Source organism: Hippoglossus hippoglossus, chromosome 16, assembly GCF_009819705.1.
Source record: "Hippoglossus hippoglossus isolate fHipHip1 chromosome 16, fHipHip1.pri, whole genome shotgun sequence".
NCBI lineage: Eukaryota > Metazoa > Chordata > Actinopteri > Pleuronectiformes > Pleuronectidae > Hippoglossus > Hippoglossus hippoglossus.
Genome location: NC_047166.1, coordinates 12,102,951 through 12,122,047, shown reverse-complemented (window position 1 = coordinate 12,122,047; position 19,097 = coordinate 12,102,951). Strand labels below are relative to the sequence as shown.

The following is a 19,097-nucleotide window of genomic DNA, read 5'->3' as shown; positions in this document are numbered from 1 at the left end:
CAAGTGTTTTTCCCACTACAAAGTCAGAAATCTGAAATCAGACTTGGCTCACACATGACAGCGGCAGTACTCCATCTGTCCTGTAGATGGTGACAGCAAACCAGAGGAACTGACCGTAGTCTTTTTTTCCCCTTCTTTCTCCTGTGAGGATTTATTATCTTCATATAACTATTAAATGAATCCGCCTGCTGTCGGTGAGTATCTTTAGACTCAGGCACACCAGAATCAGATCAGGAAAAGGTAAAAAAGGAGTTTTCTTGTGTACGTTTCTGTCCTGTATCTCCTCACGTGTAGCTGGTGAACTTATTTTACCCTTGAAGTGGGTCATCAAAACAGTCTCCATATAATAGTGTCCTTTGATTAGGTATTTGTCATTCAGTCACTGATTCAATGCAGAACTGTTGACTAGGTAATGGGATGATTTTACAGTGTGGCAAAGATACTTTCATTTAACTAAAGGGTTGAAGTACTCCAGTGGGTTGTAGGCCTGGTAAATAAAACAATATCAATAATTATCTTTCTATATTCTTCATCAATGGCAATATAAGTGAGTTCAATACATATCAATATATTGCTCATGCATTGTGCAAGTACAGTGAAGAGGTATAACACATAACTGATCCATGTCAGGGTTGTAAAATGTAAAAGTGTTTGTCGTTATCTGTGCATAAAGAAGAGTTTAAAACCACAACCTTCACTAAGGATCATCTGCATTTAAAGTAATTAAAATAATGATTTATCGTAATAATTAGCAATATCGACTGAAAATATTATCTTTAAAATAATGTTTGGCCATATTGCCCTGCCCTGTTATAGTTAGTGTAACAATCACAGTGACTTTTACCTTTTAGGCTTAAATGAGTTCATTTTCCGGAGTAAATAAATGCATTTTATTTTTTTATAATCTTTATTTCTTTGAATCTTATCCCTTATAGAAGTTATTCTTCCAAAGGAGAGCAACAGAAAGGTAAAAAAAAAAGGTTTCACTCAGCTTTACCACAGCCCCTGTATATGCCCATGCAAACCCCTACCATGCCAGATTGATACAAATAATAATACAAATAATAATACAAATAATAATACAAATAATAATAATAATAATAATAATCATCATCATCATCATCATCATCCTCATCATCATCATCATCATCATCCTCATCATACTTGTTCATATACATCTTAAATATGACATTTTGGTTACATTAATAGCATAGTAACTTATTCGTTTTTTTATTACCTGTATTTTTTAAGATTTATTTTACTTACTTTTACCTTTAGGGTATTTTTTACGCTTACTTCATACTCTTTACTAAGAACGGGTAGTACTTCTCAGTACTTCTGTGGGACGTACTTTCTTCAGCTGTGCAGCGCGCCCCCTGGAGTGCGCGCATGTCGGCGGGAGCGCGCGCGGCGGAGGGGCGGGGCCGCGCAGTGAGCAGCGCAGGCAGGGATGAAACTTGTCCCGGATATTTACCTCCTGACTCTACCTGGATCCTCCGACGCGCCCCGGGCCGAGGTGTGATCCGTCTCCGAAGCGGGACGACCCGAGGTAGACTCTTCTCTTTTTCACACACTTTCACACCGTTTCTCTTCCCCCAAAACACAACTAAACTGAAAACAGCCACTTTGCCAAGTTGCGAGGAGCGCGACGTGCGGAGCAGAGTCTGCCCGGGCTGAGTTCCTCCTCCGGGGTGCAGCTGCAGGAAAGTTCAGCCTGTCAACAGGTTCCTTGTTCGCGCTGCGGCTCAAAGTGCAGTGAAATCACAGCAGGGTTTATGATCGACTGGAGCTGTGCGAGAACACGGCTCCTCAGAGTCAGGCCCCTGGTTATTCATTAAATCTAATGTGCAGAAGGAGAGGCCAGGCTGTCACACTTGAGCGTTTACCCTCGATAGTGTTTATTTATCCTTTATTGTTCACTTATACAGATGAGTCAGAAAAGTCTTGATATGTGTGTAAAGGGATAGTTCACCCAAAAAAAGAAAAATCCACTCATTATCTACTCCCCACTAAGCCGATGAGGGCTGGGTGAAGTGTTGGAGTCCACAAAACACTTTGGGAATTTCAGGGGTGAACAGGCAGATCCAATAGAATTGAAGTAACTGGTGACCACTTCTTCAAACGTAAAAAAACAACAGAACAAAAACATAAAATGCCTCCATACTGCTCCTGTGGTGTCATCTAAATGTCTGTAAGTCCTGACATTCTAATTTGACTATAAACAAGGTAATTTAAACCATCATTTTTGGGTGAACCATACCTTTAAGTGATGATAACCTCATTGATTTCCTTGTGTGTATCTGTCGTGTGGATACAAACATGAACACAGGAAGTTCACAAATAGATGCAAACACCCAGTGAAGCCTGCCACATCATAATGAATCTGCTTTTACATGTAGCATTGACTTGTAAATTCATCAGAGGCCTGTTTGGGATGAAGGACTAGTCACCAGACTGGGACCAGCTCTGGTTTTAATGCATTCACAGCCAGTCGCTTGTGTTCAAACATTAACTCAAACACTGTGTGTCCATTTCAGGAAAATCACAGAGAGACAGGCCGGCCGCGTTCCATTAATCCTTCACCTGGAGAACAACACAGGACACATGTACGTTCAAACACACGGATTGCATACAGAGGCACACGTGCACAGAACCACACACACTCTCATGTGGCAGCTATAGGCAGATACAGGGTAACTTATTGGGTTCTGAGTGCCTGTGCACATGCATGCATTAGCAGTGCATGTTTGTGTGTGTTCATGCATTGCTTCCACTAGCAGGCCAGTTGCAGAGCCGTCGCTGGGCGTGTGCAACTCTGAAAATGTTTAACATTCTTATCATTCAGCTGCCTGCGAAAGGCGGAGAGGCGCAGAGGGAGAGCAGCAGAGAGAGAGGGAGGGAAGGGACATGTTCAGACCAGGCCGAATAATAAGGAATCACATAAACACACAGACACACACAGACACACACACACGCACACAGTCACTCCTTTGCATTCATGGTGCATTACTCACTGCAGCCTGATGCTTCATGTAGCACATATATTACTCACCGCACAATGTCATCCTGAGGGAGGGGTTTTCATTGGAAGACAACCACCTCCAAACATCTGACACTGTTTTTGTGTGTGTGTGTGTGTGTGTGTGTGTGTGTGTGTGTGTGTGTGTGTGTGTGTGTGTGTGTGTGTGTGTGTGTGTGTGTGTGTGTGTGTGTGTGTGTGTGTGTGTGTGTGTGTGTGTGTGTGTGTGTGCGCGTGCGTGTGTGCGTGCGTGTGTGCGTGTGTCTTCAGGTCCCCTCTCAGTGACGAGCTGAGGGCAGGGTGTTTGTCTTGAGAGGGAGGCAGAGTTACCGTGGTAACAGACATGCCAAAACCGGACCTTCTCTGCCTGGTTCAGCTGTTGAACGGCACTATCGAGACCTTCCGAGTCAGCGTGCGTAACACACACACACACACACACACACACACACACACACACACACACACACACACACACACACACACACACACACACACACACACACACACACACACACACTGTTTCCTGTCTGCCGCGGAGGAGATCAGATGTTGCTCTCGTCCGTCTCTGTTCTGCTAACGATCTTAACGTCAGTGCTTGATATAGTGAGCGACTATTCTTTCCTATTCACATTGATCCACATCTCATTGTTCTACACTTTGACCTTGATGTGAAGGACTCGCTCACCTCCTACAGCTCACACAGCTTGTCACACTTGGGAAACTTTTACATCATCGTTTTATCAATTCATAGGCAGCCCAACAAGCACATACACACACACACATGCAGCATCATTATATGAAGAGTGGGAGAGAAGCATATGAAATTCCAATACCATCTCCTGTGTCGCTTGTCTGTTGATAAGCTTCATTATTTTCCTTTTTTAAAGCGTTGAGACCAGTTTTTCCAGATTCAAAAAATCTAAAATATTTGTGTTTCCTGCTGAAAGAACACAGCCTTCGCTGCAGCTTACAGTAAACATGGTCCTCTTGTGATGTGAATGTTCTTTCGGGAGCAGAGAGAAAAAGAGAGAAAAATGGATAGAAAAAGCCGAACAGCTGCGGGTTATCCCTCAGATTTATTAATAAAACAATAATGAAACAATGAATAGTTAAACTACAGAACTTGTGCTGCAGCCGGTGTTTTGGAAATCTGCTTTTCACCTGCATATATACATCATTGATTAATATGTAGAGGAATCCACTGCAAAAGCGAAATAACTATCCCTTCTGCATACATTAAGCAGGACTGCAGCATATGAAATGGTGTAATTACAAATAAGCGCCTGTTAAATGTCAGTCACAGTTTTGGCCGGTATGATAAAGTCCTTTGTTGTTCCCATCTTTCAGAAGCAGGATGAAGGCGTGGTTCTGTTGGACCAAGTGTGCAACCACCTGGGCCTGCAGGAGAGGCAGCTCTTCAGTCTGCAGATCAGAGAGTCCAGCACAGCCATCGCCTCGATCACAGCCAACACACACTCTCCTGTGAGCTCACTCTTCTTCTCCTGCACGTTTAGGCCTGAGTTTGTAATGCATCACACTCGCTGATTGCTGTTTAGACGATGATGGCCACAGGGTATTCTTGTACGAATGCTTTTCTCCCCCTCTCTAAGCTCCAGTTAGACATTATACTTAATGAATTTCTTTCTCTCAGAGATGGTTGGAGCCTGAGAAACCCTTGAAGAAGCAGATAAAAGGTATCTCACTCCACAGAGTTTTATCATATTTTAAAATGAATTTGATCCCAAGGTAGAGGTGTTCCGATACCGACAGCAGCATCTGAAATGCAGAAAATGCTGGGTCGGGCATCAGCGAGTACGAGAATCTGATAATGTCAGCAGTTTGATAATATTTCATTCTGGAAGTGCACTTAAACAGATATTTAAAGGAAGTAATTGTTGTGTATCCGTAGATTTGTGTAGTTGTGTTCTTTTTCAGTTACAACTATTAAACTTGATAATAAAAGAAGTTGCAGTTAAATCCACTGGCATCAGATCAGTACGCCAGCACATTGGCCGATGCCCAAAGTCCAGTTATCGGACTCATTAATCAGGAAGGGACAATGGTATCGGAACATCTCTAGCTAAGGAGGAGATGTAAGACAGAGAAGGAACAGCAGAGGTTTGAGGTGAACTTGCGGCCAGAGATTTACCGTAGGTCACGTTTGATGAGATGACATTTCCCTGCAGGTCTCGCATCTCCCTTTTATCTGAACTTCAGAGTGCGATTCTTTATCTCTGATCCCAACTCCCTGCAGCATGAACAGACAAGGTGAGTGTGTGTTTGTGTGCGCGTGTGTGTGTTATACAGCAAGCATATATCAAGTATTGATCTGGACAAGTTGTGTGGCACAGAAAGGTCCTTTCTGCCGGGCTTATGGGTAAAATTGAAGGATTTACTCGTTTATTATGCTGTATCAATGTTAGACTCACTCTGAGGCCAAATAGATGAAGTGCTGTTTTTGAGATACAGTGGCAGCTCTACATGAAAGTCAAAGAGCTGTGCTTGTTCACCTCATGTCGTACAGTAATTACGAGTTGCCGACTTGTAAACAATCCTCACACCAACTTCTAACTTGTAATTGCGACTGGGAAGCAGTTATTGGAAAGCTCAGATGTGTCTCTACGACTTATATATAATAAGGCAAGAAATATGGAGGCCTTGCATTAACCAAATTAAACCCAGATTTAATGGATGTGGTGTTATATTGGCACTGCACCATATTTTTTTCATTCATGTCATTAATATTGATAATAATCAATTTAGTTTTGCCACTTGCATTCGAGATTCAAGATTGTGCCTGTTAATAAAGATTTACAAAGGAAATGTACATATATAAAAAATTACAACTATACAAAAAAATATAAAAGTAAAATATTTCTAGTAAAGTAAAGAATAAGTAAACACAAGTTGAGAGAATGAGGATGCAGTAAACTGACTGATAAAGAGAAATTGCACAGAGGCTTTAAGTGGTATAATAAATATGATTGTAAAAGCAGTGTTTCAGGGTGACATGATGAATATGATAAATATTTCACATGATGCATGTGATAATATTGCATGATTTAAAACACCAATATGTCAAACCACTTTAAAGACTTAGCTGACATTCACATGCAGGAGTTATATGATAAAGTTCCGGTTCTCTTGTCCCCGCAGACACCTGTACTTCCTCCAGATCAGGAGCGACATTAGAGAAGGACGGTGAGTGACACACACGAAACACAACAACAAGCCCGAACTCAACGAGACAGTTTATGTTGCGATGTTACAGTGTGTAATCACAGAGTATGATTGCAGGTTGCAGTGTCCGCTGAGTGCTGCTGTGGTGTTGGCCTCGTACGCCGTGCAGTGTAAGTTCCATCTGGTTCGCGAGACACGAATGATTAATGACTTAATAATAACTCTGTGAGCGATCACTCCTGTTGAGGACGCTCTCAATAAGCAGCAGCAGCTCTGTTACAGCACCCCGGATATCAATGTGTTGTGTCTCTTTCCATCATCTGCAGCGGAGACGGGCGATCACTGTCCGACACGGCCCCCTGGTTACCTCTCAAAGTGCCACTTTATCCCTGAACAAGATGAAGACTTTCTGTGTAAAGTGGAGGATCTGCATCCACAGCACAAGTAATTTCAGCTGCCGCCGGAGAGCAACTGGTTTGATGTGCAGCTGGTTGCTGTTGTTGCATGTGACTGTGTGTTTGTGTGTGCGCGCGTTCCCAGGGGGCTGAAGCAGAGCGAGGCGGAGTTGTGTTTCCTCAACACGGCACGGACGCTGGAGTTGTATGGAGTGGAGCTGCACACCGCCTTGGTAGCGTTGTTAATTCACTATATCACGCTCTGATTTAAATTCCTCTGCATCCATTTGATTCATCTCGTGTACGACACTTGTTCTTTCCCCCTCTCTCTCTCTCCTTCTCTCTGTTTGTGTGTGTGTGTCTCTCTCTCAGGACATCAACAATGCCCCTCTGATGGTGGGTTTGGCCTCAAGTGGTGTTGCAATATTCTGTAATATGATTTGCTCCAGTTTCTTCCCCTGGTGAGTGATGCTGCTGTTAATTAGATGTCTGCTCCCTGTATTTTTCTCCAACTAATTGATTTTTTTTTCTCTTGTAGGGGGAAAATAATCAAGATTTCATTTAAGAGGAAGCGCTTCCTTATACATCTGAAATGTAAACATGTGAGTCTCCACCGTTTGTTTGTTCTTACTCGTTTAAAGACCTGCAGAGAGCGAACTCTTGTTTTTAATATCTGGATGCACTTGGCTGGTAAATCCATTTAGTTTTGGAGTAGTACCTGGGGGTTTATGCACAATGCTTTCATGTTTTTAACTGTGAGAATAAGCCAGAAACAAATGCAACCTGAGCGGCTGAAGTTGCACACACGCATATGACGCATTATAAAGAATTAAAAAAGAACTATCACCTGTGTATGTTGCAGGGTGAGACGCAGGACTGTGAGGTGTCTCTGATCCTGCCCTGTTCCAAAACCTGTAAAATCCTGTGGAGGTCAAGTGTGGATCATCACTCCTTCTTCTCCTCCAACCGCTCAACCCGCAGCCCCAAACACAACAACAGCACGATTCAGTCCTACACCAAACTGATAACGCAGCACCTGGGCCTCGGCAACAGTAAAACCGAGAGGTCAGCCCCTGTCCATATTTTTCTCATATTCTTGTCATCAATACTGAACTTTTTACAAATGTTCAGTCTCTCCCCTCTCACATTGCAGTGGTCCAGTGTGCCAGCGAGTGGTGGGAGGGATGGTCTGGAACCCAGTCCTGCAGAGATCGATTTCATCAGAGTATCTCGAGACCATGAGTCTGCCCTCCAGATCGCCGCCATCGACCCCAAACTGGTACGACCTGCAGCCGTAAAACCAGCTGGGATTTGGTCATTTCCCCCCAAAAATGTTTATTTTCTCAATTCATGTTCTATATATTTGAATTTGGTTGTCTATATATTTGGTTTAACTGTAAAATATAGAATATCCCCCAAACATTTTTTCGTCAAAAGGGTCATAGCCGCAAACAAGCTGGAACAAATATTTTTTTGTTTATCCAGGTCAAAGTCCTGCTAAATGATAACTGAATGATATTTGCTAATATACCATAATTATTCAATATAAACCTGATGAGAAGCTCTGAGGAAAATGAATAAATTCTGAGGCCTTATCATCCCTACTGGTTTATCTTTTATTCTGTGGTTGGACACTGAAATGTGAAGCTGTTGTTAAATTGCTTTTGTTGTGTTGTTATAAATAACACATGATTAAATGTGTCTATGTGAACCTTTCAGTAACCCTGAACGTTGTTGTTTTGTCTCCCCGGCAGGCGAAGCCCTCGAGTTCGTCACGGCATCCGTAAACCGCGTCCGTCCTCGGTGGAGCTGACCAATGAGCTGAAAGACATGTCGGAGGGGGAGGACGTGTTCTACACCTACAGAGCGTCTGTGAGCAGCAGCAAGGGCAGCGAGGGAGACAATTCACCACAACAGTTAGTTTCACTTACAACAGAAATACTGTCTTTCTCGAGCTCTCTCCCAATTCACCAGGGTTTGCTGGCAGGACGTATGATAGAAGGGAGTTTAATAGTTTCTTTGTTGAAATGACATTTGGATTTAGAGGAACGTTTAACTGAAAGAGCTGCAGTATAAATAATGCAGTATTTTAGTCGGTGAATGTACAAACAGATGATATGACAACTTTAATAGTGTGAGATCTGTGAGAAACCTCCTGCTGCTGTCTGATTTACTGATGAGTTACAGGCAATGACGGTTTATTCAGGAATGAAGAAGCACCACTCTGTTCCCGTGCTTCGATTCAAAGGGAAAGAAAATTACCATTTAAATCACAGTTGCTGTTTTTTGTCTCCAATTGATTCAACTCAAAGTTACAGTATGCAAGTATTAAAATATGGGCAAAAAATGATTAAGGTATGAGAACAGGGACAATTACATTATCATCAAATATATGAAAGTCACGTCTTAAGCTACAAATCAGAGTGAAAAGAAATCTCCTTATTTCATCTCTTTCAGTCTTTCTGCCACTTTTACCCGAGGACCAGATGAGGCTGTGTTCACAGCTGATGACAGCATAGGAGAGGAGGAGAGCTCCCACCACTACGACAAGGTCTGATCTCTTATCACCGGCTCTGAGTGAGCTCTATGTCTCCATTCATGTACGTTCACCTTAATTCAGAGTACTTGTCCATGCAGGGCGCTCTCGGCGATGGAGACTTGATGCTGATATGTATCGCCCCTGATCATGAGGGCAAGTTTGGCTTCAATGTCAAAGTGAGTCTCTCTCTTTCTTCTTACATTTCTACGTCTCTTACTCTCACCACAAAAGGCGAAGTTACATTTTTGTATTTTTGTTTTCACACATTGTGTTTATTTACTGTAACCCGGCTTCATTCAATTTCCTACCTTCTCCCAGGGTGGCGTGGATCAGAAGATGCCTCTAGCCATATCCCAAGTTAAACCCGACTCTCCGGTAAGAGGATGTGTTTGTGTTTTGTTGGTCTCCAGGTTGATTGTGATGAAGAAGTGATGTGTAACCAAATGCACTGAGCTGAATAGAGCTGTTACATTTGGTTGATTAATTGATTAGTCGCTTGACAAACAAATTGATCGTCGATAAGTTAAATTTCAACTTTATTTCTCTGGTTTCTGAGTCTTAGTAGTTTTCTTTTCTGATATACAACTCAACGTCTTTAGGTTTTGGGCTGTTGGTCTAAAACAAATAGTTACTTCTGAAATTAAGGAAACTGTGCAGGATACTTTAAAAAGTGAAGCAGGATATTAGAACCTGACCAATATATTGGCCGGTCGATAAAACAAAACAGAAAAGATGTGCATTAATATTAGCATTTTACATTTAAACAATGTTTATTCTCTTGATTCAAGTTCTATATATTTTCTTGTATTTGTGTTTTCTTTTCATGTATAGTTATTCATCATAAAGTTTATGGTTAAACAAAAATATTTATTTTGATATATATGTATACCAATATATTGTGTTGGCAAGTTATTTCACCAAAAATCCCATATCGTTTGTGTCCCATAAGATATTTAACAGTTCCACTTTGGTTTTCTGTTATTTAGTTTCTGATATTTACACAGATAAAGATAAAACTGTAATAAATGCTCCTTTGATGTTTGTAGGCAGGTCGATGTGAGCCCAAACTCCTGGAGGGAGACCTGGTCGTCCTCATCAACGGTCGAGACATTTCTGAACACAAACATGATCAGGTCGTCATGTTCATACGAGCCAGCAGAGAGTCGCACTCCAGAGAGCTCGCCCTGCTCATCAGACGTAAAGGCGAGTGAGGGGGAGAGGGAGCGAGAAAAGTGCTGAAGCAGCGTGTGATCCAAGAGTGCACTCTGTCTTGTCATGTCGCTGTGAATATTAATGACAGCCTTGAACCGTCCTTGTGTTGCAGGTCCTGGCAGAGTGTTGCCCCTGCTGCAGTTACCTCCCGCCCTCACGCTCACCGGCCAATCGCCGGGAGACAAAGTTCAGTCACCTGGCCCGTCGGAGCGGGTCACGACACTGGAGGAATCGATGAGGCAGCTGGAGAGAGGAATACAGTCTGGCACGCTCTGTTTCCATTTTGAGGTATTTTAAATGCAGGTGGGAGCGAAACCGTGAATTTATATGTCGAACCAAAACACACAAATGGGTCTATTTGTGTTTCCTCTCAGTTATTCAGTGGGATCATAATGAGCCTTTTAAGTGCTGTTGTGTGGACAGACGTTGGCTCTTATCTTCACTTTTACTTAAACAAAGATGCTGTTACTCGCCTGGAATTTGTAGTTTCTGTTTAGCCCCTTTTCCACTGGTCAGAAGACCCATCAACAACTGCTAACATTTGACTTTTGTCTGCAATGGGAATGGATACAATCGGCATTCACTACCGGGTCATATGACTCTGAAGTAGACACAGGTTTTTATCGGCTCTGGTCCGCACCCAGATGAAAACGCTGATTACGTCTTTATTTTGGCAGTTTACACGTTTGTGTACATACTCTTTTTTTTTTTATATCTTGGGAATGTCATTCAACAACATTCTTAATATGGTTTAAAATGCAATGAGACAGTGAGGTGAGAGAGCTTCTCAGTTTCCTGCACGTTTGTGACATTGAAAATTACTCACCGGGGGAAAAACACAAAGCCAAGTGTCAAATACCCATTTACCTTTTTATTTATTTATAATTATTGTATGTTTATGTGTTTGCGTGCTTGTCATTTCTAGAATTTATACAGGAGGAAGCCTGGTTTGTCGCTGACCTGCGCTCGACTCCCTGAAAACATGGAAAAGAATCGGTACAAGGATGTTTTACCTTGTAAGTGCTCCTTATTCTGACTGTCTGTGCCGACATGCCTCCTGCACCCCCTCCCTCAGTAGCTCTGTGCCACCTTTCTAACATTTATCTGGCGCTCACCGCTGTGGCACCTCATGAAATTTAATTGGCCGATCCTGCGGTGCACGGACGGCTCTGTAATGACCCCTGCATGGCGGTGCCCTGCTCTCCTTTCAGATGATGATACCAGAGTGGTGCTCCAGGGCCAGGAGGACTACATCAATGCCAGCCACATCACGGTGAACACCAGTAATATGAAGCTGAGCTGTTTTTGTTCGCGTCTGACATTTAATGTAAATTCATCCTCTGTGTGGTATCTGTATCTGTATGTGTGTGTGTGTGTGTGTGTGTGTGTGTGTGTGTGTGTGTGTGTGTGTGTGTGTGTGTGTGTGTGTGTGTGTGTGTGTGTGTGTGTGTGTGTGTGTTTGTTTGTCCGTCTCTTAGGTGGTGCCCCCGGTGTCTGGTGTGTGTTTACGTTATGTTGCGGCTCAGGGTCCTCTGCCACAGACCTGCACTCACTTTTGGCAAACTGTGTGGGAGCAGCAGACACACACCATCATCATGCTTACAACTCTGACAGAGAGGGGACGGGTATACATACTTCTTCATGTTCACACTTCCATACTGTAAACACACACACACACACACACACACACACACACACACACACACACACACACACACACTCTCACACACACACAGGGGTAGAATTGAGCAAAGAATGAGGGAAACACTTGAACTTACACAACTCAGCGTCGGCTATGTATTAACACAGTGCTTATTGCAACACGCTGCTTCATGTTTACTAGACACATGATTACTGTAATTAAACGCTTTGGCGGTGATGTTTGCACACAAAAATAATCAATTGGCACGGCTGTGAGTAATGACAGGGTTTCACCGCACAGAAAACAGCTGAATGTAAAAAGTGAGTGGGACGCCAGTGATAAATGATTTGAGGGTGAAGTCACATCCTCAGAGAGACACAGGCAGGATATCAAGGTCCTGCTGAATGGAGATGTCTCTGCCTCGGCTTGCCTGTTGCCTGGCAACCAGATGCTCTTATTAATTGGTAATTTTCCTGACATTCGTCAAGTACTCTGAGTTTCTCTGTACTTGAGGAGCACGCACACACACACACACACTGTGTCAGTTCACATCCTGCTCCTGCATTGCCTTTGTTCCTCTCACTGCGAGCTGGAACACACCAACGCTGATGTTGATTCCATGAGAGCGGAGCAGGAGCAGCAGCAGCAGCAGTTTTATAAACTTTACTCAGACTGATGACTCACACATGAAGTCATGTCATATTTCATGTGATGTCCCTTTGCAGACCAAGTGCCACCAGTACTGGCCGCATCCACCTGAAGTGAAGGATTACGGGCACATGCGGGTGAAGTGTCACTCAGAGGAGTGTAACCTGGCGTATGTGACGCGGCATTTCACTCTGACACACACACAGGTACAGTAGCCAACAGAGCTCAACGACTTAATTTGAATCAATAATTAAATAATAATTACGTCTGCTAAGGAGGTTATGTTTTCGCCCCCCATCTCAGAGAATCGTTTATGGATCTTGATCAGTCAGACATGTGTAGGGGACTGATATTTATGAGTGTGATAAATTTGGAGCAGATCTAAATAAAAAGCTGGATCTTGTGAATTTAAATGTGGTTTCAAAAGCAGACTATTGGGCCTTGGCTCCAGACTCTGCTGAGTGCCATTCTAGTTAATTACATGAGTCTAAGTGAACATATCTTGTCGTATGGGAAACTTTTCTTTGACTTAGTATAAGATTAAATTCAATATTATTAGGTTTTGAACTTTCGGTCAAACAAAGCAAGGCTTTGACTTCACTTTGGGACATAACTGAGACAAACAGTCGATCAATCAAAACCAAACAGTCTACATATTTTATTTCCTCACGAAACATGAGCGGAGCATGACCGCGGTCACACAACACGGAATGTTTCAGTTTCTATGTTTGCAGTGGCATGTACCATGTTTGTGCCATATGTCACATAACAGAGCTCACCACAGGCAGCGGCCCCTCCTGGCAAACTGACTGCAGCCAGCATTCGGCCACTTCCGTTTCTGTATGCGTGCGTGGGTGGGCATGTGCATTAGTGTGCGCTAACAAATTATGTAGCGTGTGTGTGTGTGTGTGTGTGTGTTTGTTTAGGCAGGTGTGGTTTTTTTTCTGATCAGGACTGAAAAACTTTGCATGAAACATAATGAGATTAGAGGAGCTGTATTCCTCATAATGTTCCACAGCAAACAGGTAAATAAATTGGTGATGCTCAAGCAGGCATGAAGTATGAATGCACACACATGCATACACAGTTACTGCTGTGTGGGCCCATCTGTTCCTCTGGCGGAGCGAGTTAATCCCCCCATGGAGTCACAGGCCACAAGCCCATTATAAACTCTAAACTCAGCCATTCTCCTCCCTGCCTAATGTTTTTTTTGGGGAGGTCTTTCCCTCTATCATCTCCCCAACCCAACTGTTTATCGGTTTTCATCTCTCTGTGTCCCTCTTCACTTGTTAATCTCAGTGTCAACTACTGGTCACATGCGTGTTTTGTTCTCCTCACCTGCTCTGTTTTTTCCATCACACCCTCTGTGGTTTTTTTAATTTCCTCACATACTGACTGAGTAATATCAGTGTTTGAGCCTGTAGCGCTGCAGTGTTCTTCTCATGTGGGAGATGTTTTCCCAAAGATTTATTATCACGTTAACCACTGGTTGTCCAGCACTCGCATTATTTCTCACTATCCCTCTCTTCTTGTCATTTGTGTGTTTTTGCACTGGATGTTCGTGTGTGTGTGTGTGTGTGTGTGTGCGTGTGCGTGTGCGTGTGCTTAGCTGGGTGAGGAGCGTGCAGTCACACACCTGCAGTATGTCGCGTGGCCGGACCACGGTGTACCCGATGACCCTTCGGACTTCCTGCTGTTCATCAGTTCAGTCAGGGAGAGGAGGAAAGGCGAGGAGCCATTAATGGTACACTGCAGGTAACGTTCACACACAAATTCCCCATATGCACATACAAATTCTTGTTCTATCTAAGTGAGGACACTCATTGGCATAATTCATTCCCATAATGTTCATATCCGAACCGACCCTTTGCTGTGTTCTTTCCCTCAGTCTCTCTCCTCCCATTTCACACTTGAGCTGCTTTCAGTAATGCACTGAACCCTGGAGACCCCACGGTCTTTCTCCGCAGTGGCTGTATGGATGAATGCAAATGTAGGAGTGAGAGCCTTCTGAGTTTCTGCAGACTTTCTCCGTCTGTCACCACCCACTCACCTGAACGCTCTCCTGAACCTGTCTGTGTGGAGACTCTCCTGCTGCGTTGTGCATGTGTGAAAGTCCCCAAAAGTATTTTAAATGCATTCCCTTGCACCTTACCCTGACCTAACCTTAACCATCACAACTAAATGTCTAACCCTGACCTAGAGAATCCTGCAGTCCAGCCAAGGAAACACTGAATGAATAAGACAAAATCCAGACCTAATCCTAACCCTTACTCTAACCCCCAGCCTATTTGGATGCACATGAACCCATTATTCATTTTTTTTACTCTTTTGTAATTCTACATCCTAAACCTCTGCTCTGTCCACTTACCCTAACCCCAGGGGTCTCTATGTAGCAGAGGGTCAAATAGAAATATGTGCCTGCTCCTACTCATCACCTGTGAATGTGTAAATGTATTGTCCCCTAACATGACCCCTCAAACAGACCTGTGAAAAAGTGAGGACAGGCCAAAAGGTCCTCACTTTCCCAAGATGCACAAAATAGTCCTCACAAGATATACGTACACGTACACACACAGAACACCCGCCAGCATGTACCTGCCTCTGCTGTACACTTAACACCGTGTTTGTTTTGCATTGAATTTTCAGCGCTGGGATTGGACGGACAGGTGTTCTGATCACTATGGAAACGGCGCTGACTCTGTTGGATGAGGGCCGGCCAGTGTTCCCGCTGGACATTGTCAAAACACTGAGAGATCAGCGAGCCATGATGGTTCAGACCACGGTACAAAGACACAGAGCAGGGATTCATGCTTCCCTCGTTACATGATACTTCAGGCCACAGCAGTCGGTCTTTCTCTTTTTAAAGTCTTTATTTAATAATGAAAAAAATAACTTGTTGGTTTTATATATTTCATTAGGCGCACTGTGACTAGTTTCAAATTTCACTAATGTGGTTTAATAGAGATCCTCTCAATCACAAATGAGTTGAATGCTCTGTCTTTCTGAAAATATTATGTAAGTAAGAGGAGAGGAGACTGACAGGGAAATTCACTGTGCTCAGAATCACTTTTTAAAGGCCAGTGGCACAGATTTGTGACATCTGCGAGTCCTGTCGTCCGTAACCTTCAGTAATTCACAGAAGCTCGACTGCCTCAGTGTTCCGCTGATGAGCCAGAGCAGGCGGGCTGAGGTTGGAAGCCGCGCTCTGTGGTACCTCAGCGGTGGTTGTCGAGGGAGAGGAAAGTGTTACTCATTGCTTTGACAGGAGGCGGTGCTGGGAATATGGCTGCCCTCCAGTCACATGCCTGCTTCGAGGAGCACGGCTGCTGCCACTATCACCCGTATTATGAAAGAGGATCCAGCCCCTGAGGCTTCTTCCCTCTGTTTATGTGCTGACGTGCAGGTTTCCCCCTCATATGTTTGTGTCTCAGTAATGGAAACATGAAAACATGCACAGTCAGAGGACAAACCTTAACATAAAGGATCCATGTGGTGTAGGATAAATTCGTCACTATTCAACATCTATATCAGCAAATCCCATGAATACAACTAAACCAACAATGTATGATTCCATTTCTAACATACTTTCTCCTTTATAAATATTATATAATCAGATTGAATTTAATTTAATTTGATTATAACTAAAATATTCATGTTAGTTGTCCTAAAGTTCACCGAGAAAATATCCCTACTCTGCCCGACTGAAGAAGAAGAATTAGTTCCGTGCTGCGTCGTTAGTTTGTTTCTGTTCATGCGTTAAACTAATGCCTTTCTAGCCAGGCTGTTTGCTAGTTTATGAACCGGGGGAAGTTTATAAGTTAATTCTGCAAACTATCAGACAAACAAAGGCAGACTAAAACGTAACCTCTTTGTCGGAGGTAAAAATGTTGCGTTGTTCCAGTATTATCATTTAAAAATGGAGCATTGGTCTAATAACTAATACATCTTTGTGTGTTGTGTGTTTCAGTTGCAGTTCCAGTTCGTGTGCGAGGCCGTTCTGCGAGTCTACAAAGAGAAACATGGCGGATCCACAGCATCTTAACTGAGATCAGCAGCAGGACCAGAACTGTTTCAGCTTCATTTCAAAGAAAGGGACTTTTAACAGAAGGACTTTTTAACAGGTCGACCTCAGTCATGCCTGTGGGACTGGTACACAGACTGGAAAATATAGCAGAGTGTAACTAGCTTCAGACTACAGCTGTCTACCCAGATTCAATGTGAGTGGATGAATCTTAAACCTAGTTGGCCTTAGTTTTTGCTGATTCTTTCATTAAGCTTGTAGAGGCTGTGGTCTCCATAGAGACAAATGTGAGCTGCTAATTTCTGTCCATGATGCCTCTGCTCATGAAGCGACTTGTGCCTTGGACTCGTGCCTCCCAGTCAATGGAATCGAACAGGGTCACTGTAATCTGTAGTTTGTCTCTGTCCGGTGATCACTGCCGCAGATACTGTAAGGTCAGGGTGGTGCAGCGCTGCATGCTGTCCACCGGAGGAGCACCAGACCCACTGCTCGTCACTCTTAAATTATTATGACACTAAATAAACACACTGATTTCTACTGACGTCTGTGCTTTTGTCGTTTGTTCTGACAGCGAGGCAGCGTGAGCGTTTTGTCACACGCTCTTGCAGAATGAGGCTGCTCACTGAAGCGAGGAGCCGTCTGCTTATTTAACCTTCAGCCGAGTGCCTCTAAAGCTGGCATCATATCACTGCAACTATCTCAGCATCACAAATCAGTGCAAACTGTTTGGTGATGACAAAATATTGGCTTAAATAAAGACATTATAACCAATCACAATATTTCTGTGTATATTAAAGTGTCCCTGTGGGTTTTTGATGATGATATTCATTAAGAATTGTGGAAGTTTGTATAATTCACAGTTTTGTTGATATATTTATTCTGTGGTTCTTTTTTTCAGTAAAATGGGTGTAAAGTATTTACAATGTACCCACTAATACCCTCAAAATGCTTGAGAGGAATGATGCAGAATCTTATCACCCCATTCATAAACTAGAATGACACTTCCACCAAGGCCCAGTCGCCTTATGAAACCACATTTAAATTCACTGTACTTCCTGGTTTGTATTTGTATCTGCACCAAATAGCACACACTCATAAACATGACTTTGCTAAATATGCCAGATTTGTTTTCAATCAACATTAGTGAATTATTTCCTGAGAAGTCAATGAAAACGTCAAAAAACCGCCCTATCTCTCATGTTAGAGAAAGTGAAAAAATGTGTTCACCGATCAAGATCTACGCCAAACTGTTATGGGTTCTTCTTTGGGCCGAGTGCCACCCCTCCACACAATCTCATGGACATCTGTGGAGAAATGTTTGTGTAATACTGGTAACAAACACACAAAGATGAAAAACATAACCTCCATAAGATAAATTATAGCAAGAAACAGCTGATTCGGCAGGACAACAGATTTAACTCATACTAACATCTGTCTTTTGTCTGCAATGGGAATGGATACAATCAGCATTCACTCTCAGGTCAAATGACTGTGCTGGATACACAGGTTTTTATCGTCTTCCGCTCTGATCGACAGTGATGGAAACATGACACCCGGGTGACTGCACTCAGTTTTGGGTGTGTTTGTCGTGTTGAACATGACACTGGGGGAAAAACAGAAAGGCAAACTTTCCACAGGCAATGGAAAAGGAGTCGGTTTCTTTGTTTTGGCAGGTTTACCTAAGTTTAAAGAATATGTGTATAAGGGGCTGGGAGACACCTGGAGAGGGTTTATATTTATCTCTCAATTACAATGATGACACACGTTCTGTGTGGGAGTTAAGCTTTGGCACTTTGTCTTAAAATTGTGTTGTTTCTTCTTTCCTCTTCATCAATATGAAAATCAATGCTATTTGGCTCATCCCTGTTTCTGTGTAGGCGAGTAGAAATGGGAAATTGGGGGAGTTTTATGTTTAGAAATATGCCTTTTTTTTCAGAATTATCAGTACTGGTGTTATAAAAATACACATTGTTGATAATTTACCACTGATTCAAGTATTTTATTTTGACCACTTTTATCCAACAGAAGAATAATTCATCTATTGGGTTTGTGTGTTTGACTTCTGATCTTTAAAACTGTTTTGAATATACTGTGTTTAAAAACAGATTTTAAAGCCTGTTATCTTTTAAATTTGTCATAATATTTTATATTTTTCATTTAATTTATTGTTTTTAATCTCACGTGAATAAGTCTTAAATAGTTTTCCAGTCTCATAAGCAATCAAACAGGCTCTGTGACGCACTTTGAATCACATTGTAAGATGTGCTGTACAAAATAAGTTAGATTTTAAGTTTAATTTTAAGTCTAAGTTTAACGTGATTATCATTTTTCTAGTAAAGTGACATCATTATACTGGGACCTCCTGGAAACCCTTTAACGACCACTAGGAGACCCGCGGACCACAGCTTGGGAACCACTCATGATCTATATCACTCCACAGC

General features: G+C 42.7%; 1 protein-coding gene across 4 annotated transcripts; it reads left to right on the top strand.

The window, feature by feature from the left end:
- Positions 1 to 1,406: 1,406 nt before the first annotated feature.
- Positions 1,407 to 17,197, top strand: ptpn3 (protein tyrosine phosphatase non-receptor type 3). 4 transcript variants are annotated; one of them, XM_034610562.1, is made up of 27 exons: positions 1,407 to 1,549; positions 2,538 to 2,606; positions 3,290 to 3,431; positions 4,367 to 4,501; positions 4,671 to 4,713; positions 5,206 to 5,287; positions 6,176 to 6,220; positions 6,317 to 6,369; positions 6,526 to 6,643; positions 6,740 to 6,827; positions 6,967 to 7,055; positions 7,133 to 7,196; positions 7,457 to 7,659; positions 7,748 to 7,873; positions 8,349 to 8,510; positions 9,052 to 9,145; positions 9,232 to 9,309; positions 9,452 to 9,508; positions 10,180 to 10,336; positions 10,458 to 10,633; positions 11,271 to 11,361; positions 11,557 to 11,618; positions 11,824 to 11,970; positions 12,713 to 12,841; positions 14,245 to 14,390; positions 15,282 to 15,417; positions 16,603 to 17,197. In XM_034610562.1, exons 3-27 carry the CDS (start codon positions 3,363 to 3,365, stop codon positions 16,675 to 16,677), a joined length of 2,625 nt encoding a protein of 874 aa, XP_034466453.1. In that variant the 5' UTR covers positions 1,407 to 1,549; positions 2,538 to 2,606; positions 3,290 to 3,362; the 3' UTR covers positions 16,678 to 17,197. The 4 variants fall into 4 exon arrangements, with proteins under 4 accessions (XP_034466453.1, XP_034466455.1, XP_034466457.1 ...); XM_034610564.1 differs by lacking the exon at positions 11,824 to 11,970; XM_034610566.1 differs by lacking the exons at positions 12,713 to 12,841; positions 14,245 to 14,390; positions 15,282 to 15,417; positions 16,603 to 17,197 and adding an exon at positions 12,069 to 12,689 and having other exon boundaries at positions 11,824 to 12,034.
- The last annotated feature ends 1,900 nt before the right edge of the window (positions 17,198 to 19,097 follow it).

Bases quoted from the DNA above. Each gene is read 5' to 3' on its own strand.
- ptpn3 (XM_034610562.1), top strand. From the start codon at position 3,363: ATGCCAAAACCGGACCTTCTCTGCCTGGTTCAGCTGTTGAACGGCACT. The intron at 7,874-8,348 runs GTACGACCTGCA...TCTCCCCGGCAG, and splicing joins CCGCCATCGACCCCAAACTG to GCGAAGCCCTCGAGTTCGTC. The intron at 11,362-11,556 runs GTAAGTGCTCCT...CTCTCCTTTCAG, and splicing joins GTACAAGGATGTTTTACCTT to ATGATGATACCAGAGTGGTG.